The sequence below is a fragment of the Lissotriton vulgaris genome, chromosome 4_1 (genome assembly GCF_964263255.1).
Source record: "Lissotriton vulgaris chromosome 4_1, aLisVul1.2, whole genome shotgun sequence".
Taxonomy (NCBI): Eukaryota; Metazoa; Chordata; class Amphibia; order Caudata; family Salamandridae; genus Lissotriton; species Lissotriton vulgaris.
The window spans coordinates 1,804,556,969-1,804,578,122 of NC_141691.1; the positions used below are offsets into that span (position 1 = coordinate 1,804,556,969).

At 46.8% G+C, this 21,154-nt stretch overlaps 1 protein-coding gene across 1 annotated transcript in view; it reads left to right on the plus strand.

Moving 5' to 3' along the window:
- Positions 1 to 21,154, plus strand: part of LOC147724582 (fibrocystin-L-like) — a 2,246,326-nt gene that overhangs the window by 789,659 nt on the left and 1,435,513 nt on the right. The window contains exon 31 of the mRNA XM_086918063.1: positions 15,396 to 15,515. Coding sequence (XP_086774189.1) covers positions 15,396 to 15,515 — 120 coding nt within the window. The remainder of the gene's footprint in view (positions 1 to 15,395; positions 15,516 to 21,154) is intronic.

Below are 21,154 nucleotides of genomic sequence, written 5' to 3' on the forward strand. Positions count from 1 at the left end.
AGGAGCAGAGGGAGAGAAAGGAAAAAATGGGCAGAAATAAGGCAAAAAAGAGCAGAGGTGCAGAAAAATGAAAGATAGAAAGGAAAGAAAAACAAGTGAAAACGAGTGAAGGAGCAGAGGGAGAGAAAGGGAAAATGGGCAGAAATAAGGCATAAAAGAGCAGAGATGCAGAAAGGTGCAGAAGGGTGAAAGATAGAAAAGTAGAAAAATGAGTGAAGGAGCAGAGTGAGAGAAAGGAGACAGAGGTCCACTGGACAACCAGGGATGAGGCGCAGGGAAACCTGCGGCTGGAGGAGGGCCTCGATCACTAACACTCAAGAGTGCAGGGGCAGGGGCACCTCACTTAATGGAGGAGCTGCGAGGGTGGGAGAGCAATTTCACTGACAATGAGTCAGTGGTCTTGCTCGCCTGTCCCCGCAGTGGCCGCCATTAAGTAGGGGTCGGGGAGGGCTGGACAGCTGGGAGGCGGGAGCGGGGAGTGGAGCTGGATTGGGCCGGTCGTGCTGGGGAGGGAGGGGCAGCGGGGGCAGCAGCGGCGGGGAAAGGTAAAGGGAGGAAAGAAGGGACAAAGAAAAAAGGGAAAATAAGCAGAAATAAGGCACAAAAGAGCAGAGATACAGAAAAGGGCAGAAAGGTGAAAGATGGAAAGGGTAAAAAAGCGAGTGAACGAGCAGAGGGAGAGAAAGGAAAAATGGGTAGAAATAAGGCAAAAAAGAGCAGAGGTGCAGAAAGGTGAAAGATAGAAAGGATAGAAAAACGAGTGAAAACGAGTGAAGGAGCAGAGGGAGAGAAAGGGAAAATGGGCAGAAATAAGGCACAAAAGAGTAGAGATGCAGAAAGGTGCAGAAGGGTGAAAGATAGAAAGGGTAGAAGAACGAGTGAAGGAGCAGAGTGAGAGAAAGGAGACAGAGATCCACTGGACCACCAGGGATGAGGCGCAGGGAAACCTGCGGGTGGAGGAGGGCCTCGATCACTAACACTCAAGAGTGCAGGGGCAGGGGCGCCTCACTTAATGGTGGAGCTGCGAGGGTGGGAGAGCAATTTCACTGACAATGAGTTAGTGGTCTTGCTCGCCTGTCCGCGCAGTGGCCGCCATTAAGTATGGGTCGGGGAGGGCTGGACAGCTGGGAGGCGGGAGCGGGGAGAGGAGCTGGATTGGGCCGGTCGCGCTGGGGGGGAGGGGCCGAGGGGGCAGCAGATGCGGCGAAAGGTAAAGGGAGGAAAGAAGGGACAAAGAAAAAAGGGAAAATAAGCAGACATAAGGCACAAAAGAGCAGAGATGCAGAAAAGGGCAGAAAGGTGAAAGATGGAAAGGGTAGAAAAACGAGTGAAAAGGAGTGAAGGAGCAGAGGGAGGGAAAGGGAAAATGGGCAGAAATAAGTCACAAAAGAGCAGAGATGCAGAAAGGTGCAGAAGGGTGAAAGATAGAAAGGGTAGAAAAACGAGTGAATGAGCAGAGTGAGAGAAAGGAGACAGAGGTCCACTGGACCACCAGGGATGAGGCGCAGGGAAACCTGCGGGTGAAGGAGGGCCTCGATCACGAACACTCAAGAGTGCAGGGGCACGGGCACCTCACTTAATGGTGGAGCTGCGAGGGGGGGAGAGCAATTTCACTGACAATGAGTCAGTGGTCTTGCTCGCCTGTCCGCGCAGTGGCCGCCATTAAGTAGGAGTCGGGTAGGGCTGGACAGCTGGGAGGCGGGAGCGGGGAGAGGAGCTGGATTGGGCCGGTCGGGGTGGGGGGGAGGGGCCGCGGGGGCAGCAGCGGCGGGGAAAGTTAAAGGGAGGAAAGAAGGGACAAAGAAAAAAGGGAAAATAAGCAGAAATAAGGCACAAAAGAGCAGAGATACAGAAAAGGGCAGAAAGGTGAAAGATGGAAAGGGTAGAAAAACAAGCAAAAACGAGTGAAGGAGCAGAGGGAGAGAAGGGGAAATGGGCAGGAATAAGGCAAAAAAGAGCAGAGGTGCAGAAAAATGAAAGATAGAAAGGAAAGAAAAATGAGTGAAAACGAGTGAAGGAGCAGAGGGAGAGAAAGGGAAAATGGGCAGAAATAAGGCATAAAAGAGCAGAGATGCAGAAAGGTGCAGAAGGGTGAAAGATAGAAAGGGTAGAAAAACGAGTGAAGGAGCAGAGTGAGAGAAAGGAGACAGAGGTCCACTGGACCACCAGGGATGAGGCGCAGGGAAACCTGCGGCTGGAGGAGGGCCTCGATCACTAACACTCAAGAGTGCAGGGGCAGGGGCACCTCACCTAATGGTGGAGCTGCGAGGGTGGGAGAGCAATTTCACTGACAATGAGTCAGTGGTCTTGCTCGCCTGTCCCCCCAGTGGCCGCCATTAGGTAGGGGTCGGGGAGGGCTGGACAGCTGGGAGGCGGGAGAGGGGAGTGGAGCTGGATTGGGCCGGTCGTGCTGGGGGGGGAGGGGCAGCGGGGGCAGCAGCGGCGGGGAAAGGTAAAGGGAGGAAAGAAGGGACAAAGAAAAAAGGGAAAATAAGCAGAAATAAGGCACAAAAGAGCAGAGATGCAGAAAAGGGCAGAAAGGTGAAAGATGGAAAGGGTAGAAAAACGAGTGAAAACGAGTGAAGGAGCAGAGGGAGAGAAAGAGAAAATGGGTAGAAATAAGGCAAAAAAGAGCAGAGGTGCAGAAAGGTGAAAGATAGAAAGGATAGAAAAACGAGTGAATACGAGTGAAGGAGCAGAGGGAGAGAAAGGGAAAATGGGAAGAAATAAGGCACAAAAGAGCAGAGATGCAGAAAGGTGCAGAAGGGTGAAAGATAGAAAGGGTAGAAAAACGAGTGAAGGAGCAGAGTGAGAGAAAGGAGACAGAGGTCCACTGGACCACCAGGGATGAGGCGCAGGGAAACCTGCAGGTGGAGGAGGGCCTCGATCACTAACACTCAAGAGTGCAGGGGCAGGGACGCCTCACTTAATGGTGGAGCTGCGAGGGTGGGAGAGCAATTTCACTGACAATGAGTCAGTGGTCTTGCTCGCCTGTCCGCGCAGTGGCCGCCATTAAGTAGGGGTCTGGGAGGGCTGGACAGCTGGGAGGCCGGAGCGGGGAGAGGAGCTTGATTGGGCCGGTCGCGCCGGCGGGGGGGGGGGTTGGGGCCGCGGGGGCAGCAGCGGTGGGGAAAGGTAAAGGGAGGAAAGAAGGGACAAAGAAAGAAGGGAAAATAAGCAGAAATAAGGCACAAAAGAGCAGAGATACAGAAAAGGGCAGAAAGGTGAAAGATGGAAAGGGTAAAAAAGCAAGTGAAAACGAGTGGAGCAGCAGAGGGAGAGAAAGGGAAAATGGGCAGAAATAAGGCAAAAAAGAGCAGAGGTGCAGAAAGGTGATTCATAGAAAGGAAAGAAAAACTAGTGAAAACGAGTGAAAACGAGTGAAGGAGCAGAGGGAGATAAAGGGAAAATGGGCGGAAATAAGGCACAAAAGTGCAGAAATGCAGAAAGGTGCAGAAGGGTGAAAGATAGAAAGGGTAGAAAAACGAGTGAAGGAGCAGAGTGAGAGAAAGGAGACAGAGGTCCACTGGATCACCAGGGATGAGGCGCAGGGAAACCTGTGGGTGGAGGAGGGCCTCGATCACTAACACTCAAGAGTGCAGGGCCAGGGGCACCTCACTTAATGTTGGAGCTGCGAGGGTGGGAGAGCAATTTCACGGACAATGAGTCAGTGGTCTTGCTCGCCTGTCTCCGCAGTGGCCGCCATTAAGTAGGGGTCGGGGAGGGCTGGACAGCTGGGAGGCGGAAGCGGGGAAAGAAGCTGGATTGGGCCGGTCGCGCGGGGGGGGCCGCGGGGGCAGCAGCGGCGGGGAAATGTAAAGGGAGGAAAGAAGGGACAAAGAAAAAAGGGAAAATAAGCAGAAATAAGGCACAAAAGAGCAGAGATGCAGAAAAGGGCAGAAAGGTGAAAGATGGAAAGGGTAGAAAAACGAGTGAACAGGAGTGAAGGAGCAGAGTGAGAGAAAGGAGACAGAGGTCCACTGGACCACCAGGGATGAGGCACAGGGAAACCTGTGGGTGGTGGAGTGCCTCGATCACTAACACTCAAGAGTGCAGAGGCAGGGGCACCTCACTTAATGTTGGAGCTGCGAAGGTGGGAGAGCAATTTCACTGACAATGAGTCAGTGGTCTTGCTCGCCTGTCACCGCAGTGGCCGCCATTAAGTAGGGGTCGGGGAGGGCTGGACAACTGGGAGGCGGGAGCGTGGAGAGGAGCTGGATTGGGCCGGTTGCGCTGTGGGGGGAGGGGCCGCGGGGGCAGCAGCGGCGGGGAAATGTAAAGGGAGGAAAGAAGGGACAAAGAAAAAAGAGAAAATAAGCAGAAATAAGGCACAAAAGAGCAGAGATGCAGAAAAAGGCAGAAAGGTGAAAGATGGAAAGGGTAGAAAAACGAGTGAAAACGAGTGAAGGAGCAGAGGGAGAGAAAGGGAAAATGGGCAGAAATAAGGTACAAAAGAGCAGAGATGCAGAAAGGTGCAGAAGGGTGAAAGATAGAAAGGGTAGAAAAACGAGTGAAGGAGCAGAGTGAGAGAAAGGAGAGAGAGGTCCACTGAACCACCAGGGATGAGGCGCAGGGAAACCGGCGGGTGGAGGAGGGCCTCGATTACTAACACTCAAGAGTGCAGGGGCACCTCACTTAATGGTGGAGCTGCGAGGGTGGGAGAGCAATTTCACTGACAATGAGTCAGTGGTCTTGCTCGCCTGTCCCCGCAGTGGCCGCCATTAAGTAGGGGTCGGGGAGGGCTGGATAGCTGGGTGGCAGGAGAGGAGCTGGATTGGGGCGGTCGCTCTGGGGGAGGGGCCGCGGGGACAGCAGCAGCGGGGAAAGGTAAAGGGAGGAAAGAAGGGACAAAGAAAAAAGGGAAAATAAGCAGAAACAAGGCACAAAAGAGCAGAGATACAGAAAAGGGCAGAAAGGTGAAAGATGGAAAGGGTAAAAAAGCGAGTGAAAACGAGTGAAGGAGCAGAGGGAGAGAAAGGGAAAATGGGCAGAAATAAGGAAAAAAAGAGCAGAGGTGCAGAAAGGTGAAAGATAGAAAGGAAAGAAAAACGACTGAAAACGAGTGATGGAGCAGAGGGAGAGAAAGGGAAAATGGGCAGAAATAAGGCACAAAAGAGCAGAGATGCAGAAAGGTGCAGAAGGGTGAAAGATAGAAAGGGTAGAAAAACGAGTGAAGGAGCAGAATGAGAGAAAGGAGACAGAGGTCCACTGGACCACCATGTATGAGGCGCAGGGAAACCTGCTGGTGGAGGAGGGCCTCGATCACTAACACTCAAGAAAGCAGGGGCAGGGGTACCTCACTTAATGGTGGAGATGCGAGGGTGGGAGAGCAATTTCACAGACAATGAGTCAGTGGTCTTGCTCGCCTGTCCCCGCAGTGGCCGCCATTAAGTAGGGGTTGGTGAGGGCTGGACAGCTGGGAGGTGGGAGCAGGGGAGAGGAGCTGGATTGGGCCGGTTGCGCGGGGGTAGGGGCCGCGGGGGCCGCAGCGGCGGGTAAAGGTAAAGGGAGGAAAGAAGGGACAAAGAAAAAAGGGAAAATAAGCAGAAATAAGGCACAAAAGAGCAGAGATACAGAAAAGGGCAGAAAGGTGAAAGATGGAAAGGGTAAAAAAGCGAGAGAAAACGAGTGAAGGAGCAGAGGGAGAGAAAGGGAAAATGGGCCGAAATAAGGCAAAAAAGAGCAGAGGTGCAGAAAGGTGAAAGATAGAAAAGACAGAAAAACGAGTGAAAACGAGTGAAGGAGCAGAGGGAGAGAAAGGGAAAATGGGCAGAAATAAGGCATAAAAGAGCAGAGATGCAGAAAGGTGCAGAAGGGTGAAAGATAGAAAGGGTAGAAAAATGATTGAAGGAGCAGAGTGAGAGAAAGGAGACAGAGGTCCACTGGACCACCAGGGATGAGGCGCAGGGAAACCGGCGGGTGGAGGAGGGCCTCAATCACTAACACTCAAGAGTGCAGGGGCAGGGGAACCTCACTTAATGGTGGAGCTGCGAGGGTGGGAGAGCATTTTCACTGACAATGAGTCAGTGGTCTTGCTCGCCTGTCTCCCCAGTGGCCGCCATTAAGTAGGGGTCGGGGAGGGCTGGACAGCTGGGAGGCGGGAGCGGGGAGAGGAGCTGGATTGGGCCGGTCGCGGTGGGGGGGAGGGGCCGTGGGGGCAGCAGCAGCGAAGAAAGGTAAAGGGAGGAAAGAAGGGACAAAGAAAAAAGGGAAAATAAGCAGAAATAAGGCACAAAAGAGCAGAGATACAGAAAAGGGCAGAAAGGTGAAAGATGGGAAGGGAAGAAAAACAAGTGAAAACGAGTGAAGGAGCAGAGGGAGAGGAAGGGAAAATGGGCAGAAATAAGGCAAAAAAGAGCAGAGGTGCAGAAAGGTGAAAGATAGAAAGGATAGAAAAACGAGTGAAAACGAGTGAAGGAGCAGAGGGAGAGAAAGGGAAAATGGGCAAAAAAAGGCACAAAAGAGCAGAGAGGCAGAAAAGGGCAGAAAGGTGAAAGATAGAAAGGGTAGTAAAACGAGTGAAAACGAGTGAAGGAGCTGAGGGAGAGAAAGGGAAAATGGGCAGAAATAAGGCACAAAAGAGCAGAGATGCAGAAAGGTGCAGAAAGGTGAAAGATAGAAAGGGTAGAAAAACGAGTGAAGGAGAAGAGTGAGAGAAAGGAGACAGAGGTCCACTGGACCACCAGGGATGTGGCGCAGGGAAACCTGCGGGTGGAGGAGGGCCTCGATCACAAACACTCAAGAGTGCAGGGGCACCTCACTTAATGGTGGAGCTGCGAGGGTGGGAGAGCAATTTCACTGACAATGAGTCAGTGGTCTTGCTCGCCTGTCCCCGCAGTGGCCACCATTAAGTAGGGGGTCGGTGAGGGCTGGACAGCTGGGAGGCGGGAACGGGGAGAGGAGCTGGATTGGGCCGGTCGTGCTGGGGGGGGATGGGCCGCGGGGGCAGCAGCGGTGGGGAAAGGTAAAGGTAGGAAAGAAGGGACAAAGAAAAAAGGGAAAATAAGCAGAAACAAGGCACAAAAGAGCAGAGATGCAGATAAGGGCAGAAAGGTGAAAGATGGAAAGGGTAGAAAAACGAGTGAAAACGAGTGAAGGAGCAGAGGGAGAGAAAGGGAAAATGGGCAGATATAAGGCAAAAAAGAGTAGAGGTGCAGAAAGGTGAAATATAGAAAGGATAGAAAAACGAGTGAAAACGAGTGAAGGAGTAGAGGGAGAGAAAGGGAAAATGGGCTGAAATAAGGCACAAAAGAGCAGAGATGCAGAAAGGTGCAGAAAGGTGAAAGATAGAAAGGGTAGAACAACGAGTGAAGAGGCAGAGTGAGAGAAATGAGACAGAAGTCCACTGGACCACCAGGGATGAGGCGCAGGGAAACCTGCGGGTGGAGGAGGGCCTCGATGACTAACACTCAAGAGTGCAGGGGCAGGGGCACCTCACCTAATGGTCAGTGGTCTTGACAGGTAGACAGGTGCGGACAGTACATTCAATCTCAACCTGTACCATCCCTCCCAATAGCGAGGTAACCCTTGCCTAATATTCACGTACTTGTGGGCACTGCCATACCAGGTGTATAAAGTCCGCCAGGGCGGCGCCACATCATTTACAACCCACTTCCTGATGGAGGCCATACCGATGAAGCCTTGCAGGAGTGTAATAAGTTTGATGGAGCTATTTAAAATTCTATATTCTTAAGTTAACATTTGGTGTCAATATTTGAGTGAGGGAACATGTAGTCTGCCATTCCACCTCAGTAAGGGGAGGGTCTATTGCGGCATTCCATCTTGCCAGTGCTTTGTTTGTATTGTTGGCTATCTCCTCTTGTGCTACTTTATATAGCCGTGATACTAAATGCGTGGTGTTGGAGGAGGATAAAATGAGTTGTAATGTTTGCAACTGTGGTGGTTCGGCCAGGTAACTTGGATATAACTTCCTAATCTCCCCTTGTAGTCTATGATAAGTGAAGCAAAACAATAAAGTCTGATTTTTAATATATGATAAATCCTGTGACGTTTTGAAAACCCCATTCTGATAGAGATCACCCATGGTGTCAATCCCTATCTGATTCAACAAGCTCACACCAACCTCCTCTCTCGTAACCGAAAGCTCAGGATGATGATGCAGTGGTAACGCTGGGGCATAGAGGGGCAATTTACGTGTCAAACTACCTAGCTAATGCCACGCTGCATCTGTGGCATCAATTGTGTTGATGTCTTTGGCATGTAACGGTGGTCTAATGTACGTCACAATTGCAGTTAAAGGTGTTGGCAATGCATCTCCTTTTTCTATGGCAGTATGCGTTAAATATGGAATTGGATTATACCAGTAGGTAGAGTATTTCGCTTGAGCACATAGATAATATAGTAGGAAATCTGGGACGCAAAGTCCACCCTTAGAATATGGTAATGTTAGAGCTCCTAACTCTATACGTGGTTGTTTGCCTGCCCAGATCAGCTTAAGCACCTTTGCGGACAAACGACGGAACACCTCAGTTGGAGGGGGAATCAGGATATTATTAAAAAGGTAGAGAAATTTCGGTAGCATGACCATTTTCACTATGACTATACGGTCTGCTAGCGAGAGAGGTAATTGTATCCAGCGATTTATTTTCTCCTCTAACGAGGATATTGCTCTGCCGTAATTGGTTCTGATAACAATCTCAGGATCCCGGTGATACCAACAGCCTTATTCCTGAAGGCTAAATCGGCTCGCAAAGGGCCGGATTCTGAGAATCCGGCCCTTTGCGAGTGCGATTTTTGCTTTTGGGATTCAGCATCCCAAAAGCAAAAATCGCTAATTGCGATGTCGCAAATGTGCGAGGAAATGACATTTAAGGAATCTCTATTTGAGATTCCTTAAATGCTATTCAACATCCTATTTCAATTAGCGATTTCGCTATTTCTAGGCGCAATTTACCGCGAGGTCAGACCTCGCGGTAAATTGCGAAAACTCAGAAAAATGCATTTAAATGCATTTTTCTGATTTGCATGTTACACACACACATGTCCTTTGGACATGTGTGTGTGCAACACCTGTGTCACAGATCATTTGAGGGGTGCTACAGGGTGTCCTTTGGACACCCCTGGCACCCTTAAAATCGCTATCTGATTTGCGAGTAGCAAATTGCTACTCGCAAATAAGGGATACTCCCCATTCATTCCTATGGGCCTTTTGGCCCATAGGAATGAATGGGGAGTTATTCCTTTTTTTGCGAGTAGCAAATTGCTACTCGCAAATAGAGAACATGTAGGAATCGCTATTTATTTAGCAATTCCTACATGAATGCCGTTTTGCGTGTCCTCAATAGCGAGTCGCTATGATTCGCTATTAGGGCCACGCAAAACGGCCCGTACATGAATCAGGCTGCAAATGCCTAAGTATTCGATGGGGTCAGTGTTCCATTCCAGCGGAAATTCTGTAGAATGTGGGAGTGTAGTGTCAGTCAGAGGGATGATAGAAGATTTTTGCCCAATTAATTTGGAGCCCAGATTTCCTCCCAAATTTGATGTATTCACGTAGTAGTGGGGTCAACTTTTGTTCTGGGTCGCAAACGTAGAGTAACATTTCGTCCGCATACAAGGAAATATGTAATGGTCTACTAGGGAACTGCAAGGCTGAATCATGATGTCCCAGCCGAACTTCACAGGGTAAGGGTTCCAGGGCTAATGCAAATAACAGAGGGGATAGGGGACATCCCTGCCTCGTTCCCCGCGCTATAGGTATTTGGTCAGAAATATAACCATTGACCCGGGTTCTAGCAACTGGCTGTTTGTACAATAATCAAACCCACTGCATATACATGGGCGGAAACCCCATCCTCTGCAGCACCCTCAGGAGGTATGACCATTCGATAGAATCAAAGGCCTTGGCGGCATCTAACATGACCGCCACTGCCTTCGCACTGGGCATCAAATAGTGGGAGAGTGCAAATAGCGTCCGGGTGTTGTGCGTAGTGGCTCTAGATGGTATAAAACTGGACTGGTCCGGGAGGCCCAAATTAGGACCAAATTAGGCATAAGGGGTTGTAACCTTGAAGCAAGTAACTTAGCCAACATTTGTCCACTTTAATTAACGAGAGTGGTCGATATGAGTCACAGTTTGTAGGATCCTTTGCGGGCTTAAGGAGGGTAAGCAGTATCGCTTCCTGAAGTGACGGAGGAAGTGTCATCTTATCTAAGGCGTCCCCGTACATTTCCCTCAAATGAGGGGCTAACAGGTCCACGAAGGTCTTTTAAAATTCACAAGTAAACCCATCAGGGCCTGGGGCTTTTCTGTTTGGTAACGATTTAATAATGTCTGTCACCTCTTCCACTGTGATGGGCATCGAAAGATAGGCCCGCTGCGTGTCCGATAGCCATGCAATGGCAACATCCGCCAAGTAGTCTAGTACTTCTGCTGAGGACGCTACCGGCTGTGATTCATACAGCATACTATATGTCTTTACGAACCCCTGCAAGATGCCACTACCATCTGTTCGTAGGCAGCCATCCTCCCCTCGAATTTGCAGCACAGCTTGTGAACTATGGCCTTCGCAAATTTTAGATGCCAGAACTCTGCCCGGCCTTCCTCCCTCATCAAAAGCCCTAGCGGCAGGACGTCTAGATAGATATTTAAGTTCGCTTTCCTGCAAATTGATATTCCGTCTGTGCCTGCCTGATTTCCCCCAATAGGTGCAGGCTTTGTGTAATAGCATACTCAATTTCAAGTACCCTTAGCCAGGCCTCACAGTGTGCAAGTTGCCCACGTATGTCTATTAAGATCCCAACATTGGTGCTCATACATACCCCTCTTAGGGTAGCTTTGAAAGCCTCCCACAAGAGGCATGGGTCCGCAGTGGAGGGTGCGTTAAACTAAAATATTCCTAAATATCTGCGGTGATAGTATCTGTGTATATCGAATCTGTGAGTGCTTTAGCATTAAACCGCCAGCTACAGAGGGGTGGTGTATATGACGGTATCTTAAGGGACAGCAATATGGGGTTATGATCTGATAGTGTTTTAGGCAAATGTATCACATCGGAGGTCCATCGCAGCTCCCCCCCCGACCCAAGCCAGTAATCAATGCGTGACCAACTACCCTGGACCTCCCCCCTAGAGTATGAGGAATACGTGGAATGATGGACAGACTCAGCCCATTTGCGACCAAAATGACTCTTGGTACCTGGGGCAATGTGTGTCTCTTGCAATAACGCTATGTCGACGTGAAATCTGTGAAAATAGGTGAATATTTGCCTAATTTTTTGGGGGTTGATACACCCTCGAATATTCCACGTAATCCGCCTTAAATATGGTCTGTTTAGTGCAGTTTCAGTCTTTGTTATCATGGGTGTGTGAGTATCCACCGATAGTAACCGGCAGGCTGTGTCCTTTCTCTATATAACATTTGCAATGTGCCCCTATATAAATCTCTTTACAAAAAAAAGCTATCAGTGTGGATTACAGCAATGCATCACAAGTGTCATGGACCGTCAAACCTACCTAGTCCCCAACCCCTCCACCCCAATCCCACTACAGCATCCCAATCATGCCGAATATATATCCCCAGATCAACAACCCCTCCAAACAACAAACTCATGGGAAACTCTCTTGTGGAGGTCCGCTCAGGGTACACAACACCGTCCAAGTTAATGGACGAGGTCAGATCATTATTATGAATACATATTAAACCCAAAGAAGCCACCATGAATCGTTATTGGCAGTAAACCAAATGTCATGGTAAATTGCATAACATAGTACTTTTCACATAAGGTTTCAAAACAAAACCTACAGTCTATGATTTGCAGATTCGCCTCCATCCTCAAGGGTGGGGTCCAAGCATTGAACAGACGTGCCAGAGTGACTGTAGAACCAAACAATGCAACACCTACATTAATGTGTGACCATCATGTTGCTAGTAAGCCAAGATAAAGTCAGTCCGAAGATCCAGTACTCCATACATACGGTACCATTACCATGTATCTAAATTCTGGAGCATGTGCGGGATAGACAATTGTCCGCACCACTAAAACGCACAAGCATAAATATACGTTTTGCCCCATTGCGGAAACCGTGTGTAAGGAGTTATACTTGACCGTGCAATTACCGAAATGTATCCTTCTCCCAGAACATATTATAAAACAAGAAATCAGCATTCATCAGAAGCCATCATAGGAGAACTCTGTACCAGTCCATGAAATGAGCTACAATAACAGATTGAAAAGGTCTGAGTTGTACATCCTTGACATCTTTCAGGGGATATGCCGGGGTGTCAGCTATCATGATATAGAGGATATGCATGCACCCCCTCACAAAATGAGGCTATGAAATGACTAAGAACTACCGGAGAATGCAGTTTTGTGAATCAACCTGTAATTCTGGGGTTGTCAGCAAAGATGTCTTTTGTGCAGTGTCTGCACTTACCATATAGGGACACATCAGCCCTCAGCAAGTATGTATTACCTGAGCCAGCTTGATGAAGGTTTTGCATCACAGAGTCAGAAAGTGGCCGAGATATTTATAATAAAAGTCATGACATTCCTGTCCAAATCATCACTTCACTCCGAATCTTGCTGCTGATCTGTACAGCGTTGTTCCTTGCGTCTAGTGGCGATCTTCTTGATGAAATCTTGAGCTGCCGTCGGCGATTGAAGGACTGTCAGTCAGCCATCCCAGACAACCTTCAAATGCACCGGATAAAGCATTGCGTACTCCACTTTCAGCTATCTTAGCTTCATCTTGGCATTGGCAAATTCTTTGCGTGCCTGTTGTACAGCAACCTTGTAATCCAGATAAAACTCCAACTGATTGCCTTCATATGACACCTTCGGTTTTTACCGTGCCATCCTCAGAATACTGTCTCTATCCCTATAATGCAGGACACGAGCCACTATGGGCCTGGGTGGGGCACCTGGTGGTGGACGAGGAGCCAGCAACCTGTGTGCACGTTCCACTATGAGGATCGAGGACAGGTGTTCCACTCCGAAAATTGACTGGCACGTCTCCTCCACATACAATTCCATGCGGCCGGTGTTGGTCGTCTCAGGCACCACCCCGATTCTAACATTATTTCGGCGCGACCTTGCTTCCAAATCCTCCGCCTTGTTTTTAATCACCTCCAGGATCTTTTCCATCCCGCCACATTTGGAAGTTGTTGTGTGCGCCTCATCCTCCACTACCAAAATGCGCGTTTCGGCTGTGTCCAGGCTCTCACCTTGCTTGTCCAATTTCGCTGCCATGCTGTCCACACGGTGCGTCAGGTGGTCGAGCTTTCCATTGATGTCCTGAAGACTGGACTGTATTGCTTTGATGACGGATTCCATGCCGCTGTCCGTGGGGGCGTCCGTCTCAGCCTCAGTATCAGAATTCGTCGTAGGGACCCGCGTCTGTCTCCTTGATTCAAAGATGAGTTTTGGTTGTTGCTTATCTGGTTTGCCCATCTTGAATAGTCGGGTCGCTACCTCTGATCGCCGGCTTGCAACTAGAAGAAAGGAGCACCAAGGGCTGAGCAAATTTTCACTGCTACCCTAGAGGGTGCTGAAACCAATCCTGGAGGTCGTATAGTAGACGCTGCGCCCCCAAACAGGAATATATCACCAGGAGAATCTTGAGCCGTTATATTCCTTAAGGATCCAAGGACCATGGCACCGGGCCAACCTGTAGGAGTATACATGTTCCAGATGAGAAAAAGTACAGCACCGCCCACTCAGACATCTGATGACCCATAAACTGTTGTATTTAAGGTTGAACTAGAGGTGGTTCCCGGCACAGTACAGCAGGAGGGTCAATTGCAGGAGAAATATCACCATACATCACATAGAGGCATCCAATGAGCACAGCACTGTAATCCTGATCTGCCACCATATCAGGGAACATTCACTTCGTTGACACTATATCCCACTAGGCAAGCACGGCAGTCCGGTACAGCCGACCGCCAGTATTATACAGCCCCGGGATTCACAACTGAGTGTCATCCATTGCACCCTCGCTGTCTGCTGGCTGAGGGGGAGCAATGCGGTGGAATCAGGGCTTTCACTAACCTCGCGGCAGGGGAGAGGCCGCGTGCATTCTGCTGGTTGGCAATCTGCGTGAGGACAGGACGTAAGGAGATATGCAAAATGGCCACTGGTCGCTCGCAGGGTTCCGATCTGGCCGCAGTGCACAGGGGGTTTCAGCGGCACCAAAAAGCTATTGTCGCATCCAGCGCAATTTGCAGCCGCACAGGCAGAGTACTAGTGTACGCATATTAGGAGAAGTGATGTCTATTACCTGGGTTTGAGATCCATCTATGACATTGCACTGAGGGCTGCCATTTTCTCGCGGCATCCACCTCACCACCTCACCGCCGCAAGCGTCCGCATTACACCCTGCACTAGCAGACATCCCCGGCCAATTCTGCACCACGCTTCAGTTGCAGGTGCAAGCGTTACAGGTCCCGACCTCGCATTACAACGCTGTCGCCTCACAGTGCCTCTGATCGCTGTCCCCGTCCGTCCCACTGTCCATTGGCCGCCATCTTACGAAGCTCCTTAGACTGCGCCCAGAGAGTTCAGAGGATGATTTCCCCCCGCTTCTGCCCACAATCAGATCTGATAAGTGTTCTGCGGCAGCCTGACACATTCCGGTGATATTTGCTGCCAATCTGCAGATAAATGTCTTCAAGTTTGAGCGTTAAAATTGCAGGACTGAGATCTGCCCGGCGGAGCTGACTCAGTAGGCAGCCATCCCGCAGTGTGCCCTCTAGCGCCCCAAGCCTCCTCAAGTTAGCAGTGGAAAGATACAGTTTACTGAGTCAAACACTGTGAGACCGGAATGCTCATGAGAGGAACAAACACAAGAATAGGAGTATGTTCCCAGTAGTGTTCCAAAAAGCTGTGACTGCATCTTTTTACTTTTGCTACTGGCAATGTATATGAAGCGACAAAACAGATACATCTACATCTGTACATAAGGTGGTTCTGCATTTCTGAGTATTTTCTGTTTGTACGTTTACAAAACAATAATGTTAGTGTCAATTGTAGAACGTTGCTAAATGATGTCAAGAACCTATACCGTTCCTATTTTTTGGCCAGGTGGTGCACTGGTCCCAGAATGAAAGAATTCAAGGAGTAATACATTTATTATGGAGTCTGACGCAGGTATTGTCTACACAGAAGCACTTAGCATGGCCTCAGGCTTAGGTGTGCGGAAAAGAAAGAATTTACTGCCATTACATTTCTTCTTTTTTCTTACTCTGCTTTCAGATGTAATTACTTCCTATAAGTTGCACATAAAAAACTGCTATCTGTTCTGGCTTATAAATATTACTGGATAACAACTATTCGATTAGAAACTGATTAAGAAAAAGCTGTTGTTATTTATATGCTTCACAATTACAAACTGAATCAGTAATAGCATGTATGTGTTATGTATGTGCTTCACAGGTCTATTTGAAGAAGGAAGGAATTTAACAATTTTAGGCTCTGGGTTTGCTGAAAGCACAGGCAATGACAACACATCGGTATCCATTGGCCCAGTCAGATGCCCAGTCATCTCTGTGTCTGGTAGGTTTATTCTTGAAAAGCCAGAATTTAAATACTGTTCTATATGATTTGTCTAAAGGGTGGTATTTATTTTTTTAAATAAATATGCAATACAAAGATCAAAATCAAAGTTGAGAAATTCATTACAAGCCTGAATCCCCCACCCACCCCCACCCCACACCTCGGAAATAAATACAATACATTTTGCCAACAGTGGGAGAATATAAAAAAAGCTATTTCCTTTGTACAATAATCAATAACATTAAATGAGTTTGAGTCCACAGGTATAAGTACTAATTCCACTGAGAGTAGATTTAATATAGCAGCTACGTGACACCTTTGTAAAATAATGAGAAAAGAGAAAAAACAGAAGAAGAGAAACAATAATAGGTAACTCTTCCCTGGTAAGAGTGAGGTTTCACACCAAAAATCTGACATTTCAAAATACAATACAGATTACAGAAACCTTAGACATTTTTCTGACTAAGCCACGTAATTAATGGTTCCTAAATAACTAATCCTTTTTTTCTTGCCTGAACACCTTTCTTGGTGTAGATCGCCTTCTCAAGATTGCAAGTCGCTACTAGTCGGGCGAACCATTGAGAAAACAGAGGAGGATTCGGGTATATCCAAGAAGAGGCTAAGCAGATCCTAAGTATAGTAATGGCTACAACTATTAGCTCTTCCCCGTTCTTTCTATCAAGTGTATCTTGTACTCCTTGCAAAATAATTGCTGGGGTTATCTGGATGTCTTGCAATAGAATCCTACTTAGAAACTGTTGTATTTTATCAAGTAGTAGTTCTAATTTCAAACAGGTAGCAAACATGTGAACTGAGTCTGCACTAAAATCTGAGCATCTAGGGCAGAGCGTTCTTTTACCTGTACCATTTAGTAATTCTATTGGGTGTGATGTACAGGAAGAAACCAGTATTATAGAATTGTGCCTGTAGTTTGGCTGACAACAAATCACTCAGAGCAAAGCTTAGAGCAAAACGAAACGTATTGCAAGGGACATTCAGTTTCTGCTGCCATTTATTATCTTTTTTGGCAAAATCATCAGATATTCGGCTATTCAGTGTCGAAAAAATATACCCAATACGAGGTAAAGCAGGCCCCCGTAACTTATCAATAAGGTCTATTTTTGCAAACCCCGCCAACCCTCAAGCCTTACGAGACAAGAAATCCTTCTTAGCAAAACAGTTAAAAGCCTGATTCTCACTCAGATTAAATTGTAATCTAAGGTCTCTAAATGGCTGGACTCCTTCAGAAGTAAGTATATCTCCGAGCTTTGAGATTCCTGCTTTATACCTATTTAGGAGATATGTTTTCCCCAAAATAGCTGGTAAATTAGTATTGATGGGAGTGTAAAAATGTAATTTACCTAAACCAAAGAGTCTGCGTGCATTAGAAAATACCCTATATGCACTCAACAGGGTCTTTAATCTGACCCGTTTATAATAACCACATTCAACTTGCCACCAAAGTCACCCCTGAGCCTCCACACCGAGTAATAAAGTAAAGGGAGATGGGAGTCTTGAGGTGGCCATACCTGGATGTTCGTGTTGCAGTTCTGTACAATGTTGTAGTACCGTGGCCCAGTCTTAGATTGGGGAGCTCCCATCTCCCTCTGTCCGGAGGAAGAGAAAGCAGCTTAAAGGCCCTTCTCGGCTTAGAATAGGCCCAAATGTATTGAGAAAATAGTTGTTCAAATTTTTGAAGCATTGGTTTATTAAACTCTAAAGGGATAGCACTGAAGAAATAGAGCAATTTGGGGAAAAAGATAATTTTTAAAACATTGCACTGTTCTACTATGGTCAAATGCAGGTTCTTAATCTGGCTAAATGCCCTCTTTGTTTCCTCAGCCAGCGGAAACAGATTTTCTTTTACAATAGAGTCAATATCAGCGACAATGGTAACCCCCTAAAATGTGGCTTTCTGTACGACCCTATTGTCCTCACAATTGATTCCTTTATTTAGGATAATCTCTGTTTTTTTCCTGTTGAATGCATAGCCAGATACCTTCCCGAACTCTTGAGCCTCCTGTTCCAAAGCTTTAGTAGCTGATACCGGGTCAGGAGTCACCACAGCCAGATCATCAGTATAAGCATGATCTTGCTTTCTACGCCATACCAAGCCAGAATATCATGGTTGATTTAAATTTTCTTAATAAAGGGATCAATATAAATGACGAAGAGCAGTGGAGAACAAGGACAGCCCTGCCACGTGTTATTCTAATTGACTCTGTCGATTTCCCATTTATCGAAATTCTGGCTTTGGGATTTAGGTACAGAGCTTGAATAGCTTGAATTGCCTTGGGCCCAAAACGCATCCACCTCATAACAACCCAAAGATATTGCCAGGAGACCCGATCAAATGCTTTTTCAGCATTTAGTAAGATTAGTGAGATTGGGTCTCCAGACACTTGGGCAGCGTCAAATAGGGTGATGGTCCAACAGATATGTTCTATGGTGCTCTTTTTGGGAATGAACCCATGCTCCCATGTTCAAGACAAGTGGCTTAATTCTAGAGGATAGTTTGGATGCAAAAATGTTGGAGTATACCTTGGAGTCGCAATTAATAAGAGTAATTGGGCTATATGAGCCCATCTCTAATGGTGACTTATCTTTTAATGGAAAAATTATAATCTTAGCTGTAGACCAAGATCTTTCATTTGATGGGACCAGCAGCTTTGCCATCCAGCAGACTTGCCAGTGCTGTTGAAATTTCTTCCCAAGTTGGAGGACTCTTCAACTGAATGTGATCTTCCGCGACAATAATATGGCGTAAAGATATCTGGAGATCTCCCTATCTCTCAAATCCAGGGACCAAGGATTCTCTTCAGTATAGAGATCGTTATAGAACTCCCAATAGGCCCTCTGAATATTAACCGGGTTGTCAGTAATCTCTCCTGTGGCGGTTTGAATCAAGAGTATTGCATTGGTGAAGACCTGTTGTCTGGTCCTAATGTCCAGCTGATAGCCAATGAGTTTGCTACACTTATATACTTTGTCGCTGGCTGATGCCCATTTTGCGGCTATTCTTTCTACAATAGACCAGATTTCAGCCTTGGCAGCTACTACCTCAATTTGTGCAGCTTCAATTTCAGCCCCCAGCTCAACTGCCTACATTAATATCTCCTCTGCTTTTTTCATTTTACCTTGCAAATCCAAGACCTCCGTCTTCTCTTTCTTGTTTTTCCTAATGGAGAACCGCAGAGTCTCTCCACGAATACCTCCTTTTAGGGTGCCCCACACCACCATGGTTGAGGCCGTCTCAATATTGAACTCAAGGAACTCTTGAACTCAGCCCAGCATGTATAACCTATATCCTTATTCATACAGCTGCTCTTTTTCAAAGCTCCATTTTGAGACTTCTCCTCTGAAACCCAACCCCCAATGTTTAATATGAGTGGATTGTGGTCCGACATAAATCACGGAGCAGTGTCAATAGAGCAATCCCGCGTCAGAGAGGAAGAGATCAGAAAATAATTCATCCTTGCAAGAGATAGATGAGGAGCTGAAAAATAGGTTTTAAATTTTCCCATGCATCATCAAGTCTGTGAGTATGCATTAGGTTTAATATAGCCTGGTATACTTTAGATTTCCTACCTCTATAGTTCCCCTGACCCCTCGCCCTCCTATTACTGGGCATGTTAAAATTGCCGCAGACAATAATTAGAAGTGGCCAGTGAGCCAGTTCTCCTGTGAGCCAGTTAATTACATGTACAACATACAAACCTAGGGGTCTAAAAAGAAGTTATCTAGAACCTCTAAAGAGAAAGTCTTAATGTTTACATTAATACATCAAGACAAAGTCAAGACTTACTTCTAGTTTACAAGGGACAGGGAATGTCAGACAAGGGACCACCACTGATTGCAGAGGAATATCATCTAGGATTACCATCAAAAGTTCTCGTGATGATCAATATTATCACTTGGTCATCCTTAAGGGTCTCGTGTCTCTAGATCATTGAGACCTCTATCGTATCCTTTATCCAACGGGAATTCCAACCCGCAATCACTTTAGGACCAAGTGACTCTGATCTGATGGGATCAGGTGCAGTGCGACAAAAAAAGAGATGGTGTGGCGAAGTGTGTTAAAAAGAATAGAGAAACCTCAAAAAGACTTTATTGAGAAGGTCCTCCTCCTGTTAAAATCAAGAACAGTGCAATAATATATGTATCTGCAGTTCAACCAAATACCTGCATGGGGGCCAACATGTTTCAGCCTCAACGGGAAAAGGGACCCTAGGCTTTCTTCAGGGCCTCTGTTCTAGCTCATATATGCTACTGCATGTGATATAAACAGTGTGAAGTATACAAAGAAATTATATGGAGTGAAGTAATTATACAATCAAAAGGATATAGTTTTCCATCGTCTGATAGTACTCCACAGGTCACGTGATGTATGAAACATCTATAAACACACAATTGACACAGTGTTAAAAACCACCAACGTCCCCGAAAGACTGTCCAGTCCCTTTGAAAATAAAAGACAATGTCTACTCACCCAGTGTGCCCGGGGGACAGACCTCACCGCTCCTGGACCTAGCTCAGGATATGTGAGACCCGGCTCTATGAATGCAAAAAACATGCTGAGCTTGAATACATATAGAGAGAACAAACGTAGTCCTGCATTATAATGCATGTATGTTCTAAGCCCAGACTTTCATTGTCTAGCATTCAGAGAAAAAACTTTCCTCCTTCATCCTATCCACCTGAACTAAAACCTCCTGGGTAATCCACCAAACCCCTAGTTGTATATTATATCGCAGGCTACATACAGTGTGTAAAATTACTGTTCAGGAGAGCCTGTGAAAGACGACATAGTAGTACATAAACCAGAGATTTCTGGCACATTGTTTATAAAAGAAGTGTATCTTATTGCTAGATCTAATTGCATGAAAGATACAAACTGAGTAGAGAAAAAGTAGTATAACAGGAACAGAGAGCAGTATCTACCTGACCGGTGTTGCCTCGTGCTGAATCCGAGTCAGGGGGAGGCAACGCCCAAGACAGGGAAAGCTCTTTTTAAACACCTTCGAAAAGTCAATGGACCAATCACATGGTGCAGAGTTCGTGTAGTAATAGTTTTAAAAAGAATTATACAAGATACTCTGGAAACACAAAGAATGGCGTATTGAGCCTTTTCAATAGTAAAACTATATAACATTTGTGGAGACTCACTGATTAGCGCCGTTAGCTTCTTGTCAACAAACCCCAAATCGCGTGATCTCGCGGGATCCGCTTGCGGAACTACACGATGACATCACTGTGTAGTTCCAAGTAGTTCAAATAGTTCAAAACTACCCTGAGTTGTATTAGCTAAGAAGGAACCTGGGAGGTTTCGAAATATCAAAACTGACGCCGTGTAGATGTAAACATACCGGAAAAATTATCAGCGATCGAAACAATAAGTGTTAAATCCTGCGAGAAATACCTAGAACTACCAGATTGCATCATTACTACAGATCGCATAGTTCCGAACGCGAGGCAAGCATGTCTAGCCAGTGTAATGGGCTGATATTTAAGAACTAATTACAACAAAAAATGGCCCCTCGCAATTATGTATCGCATTTGAAATGTTATAAGGTGATCACATTTGAAATGTTATAAGGTGATCAACACCGGCCAGGGTCTTTAAAATTAATTCTCTTTGA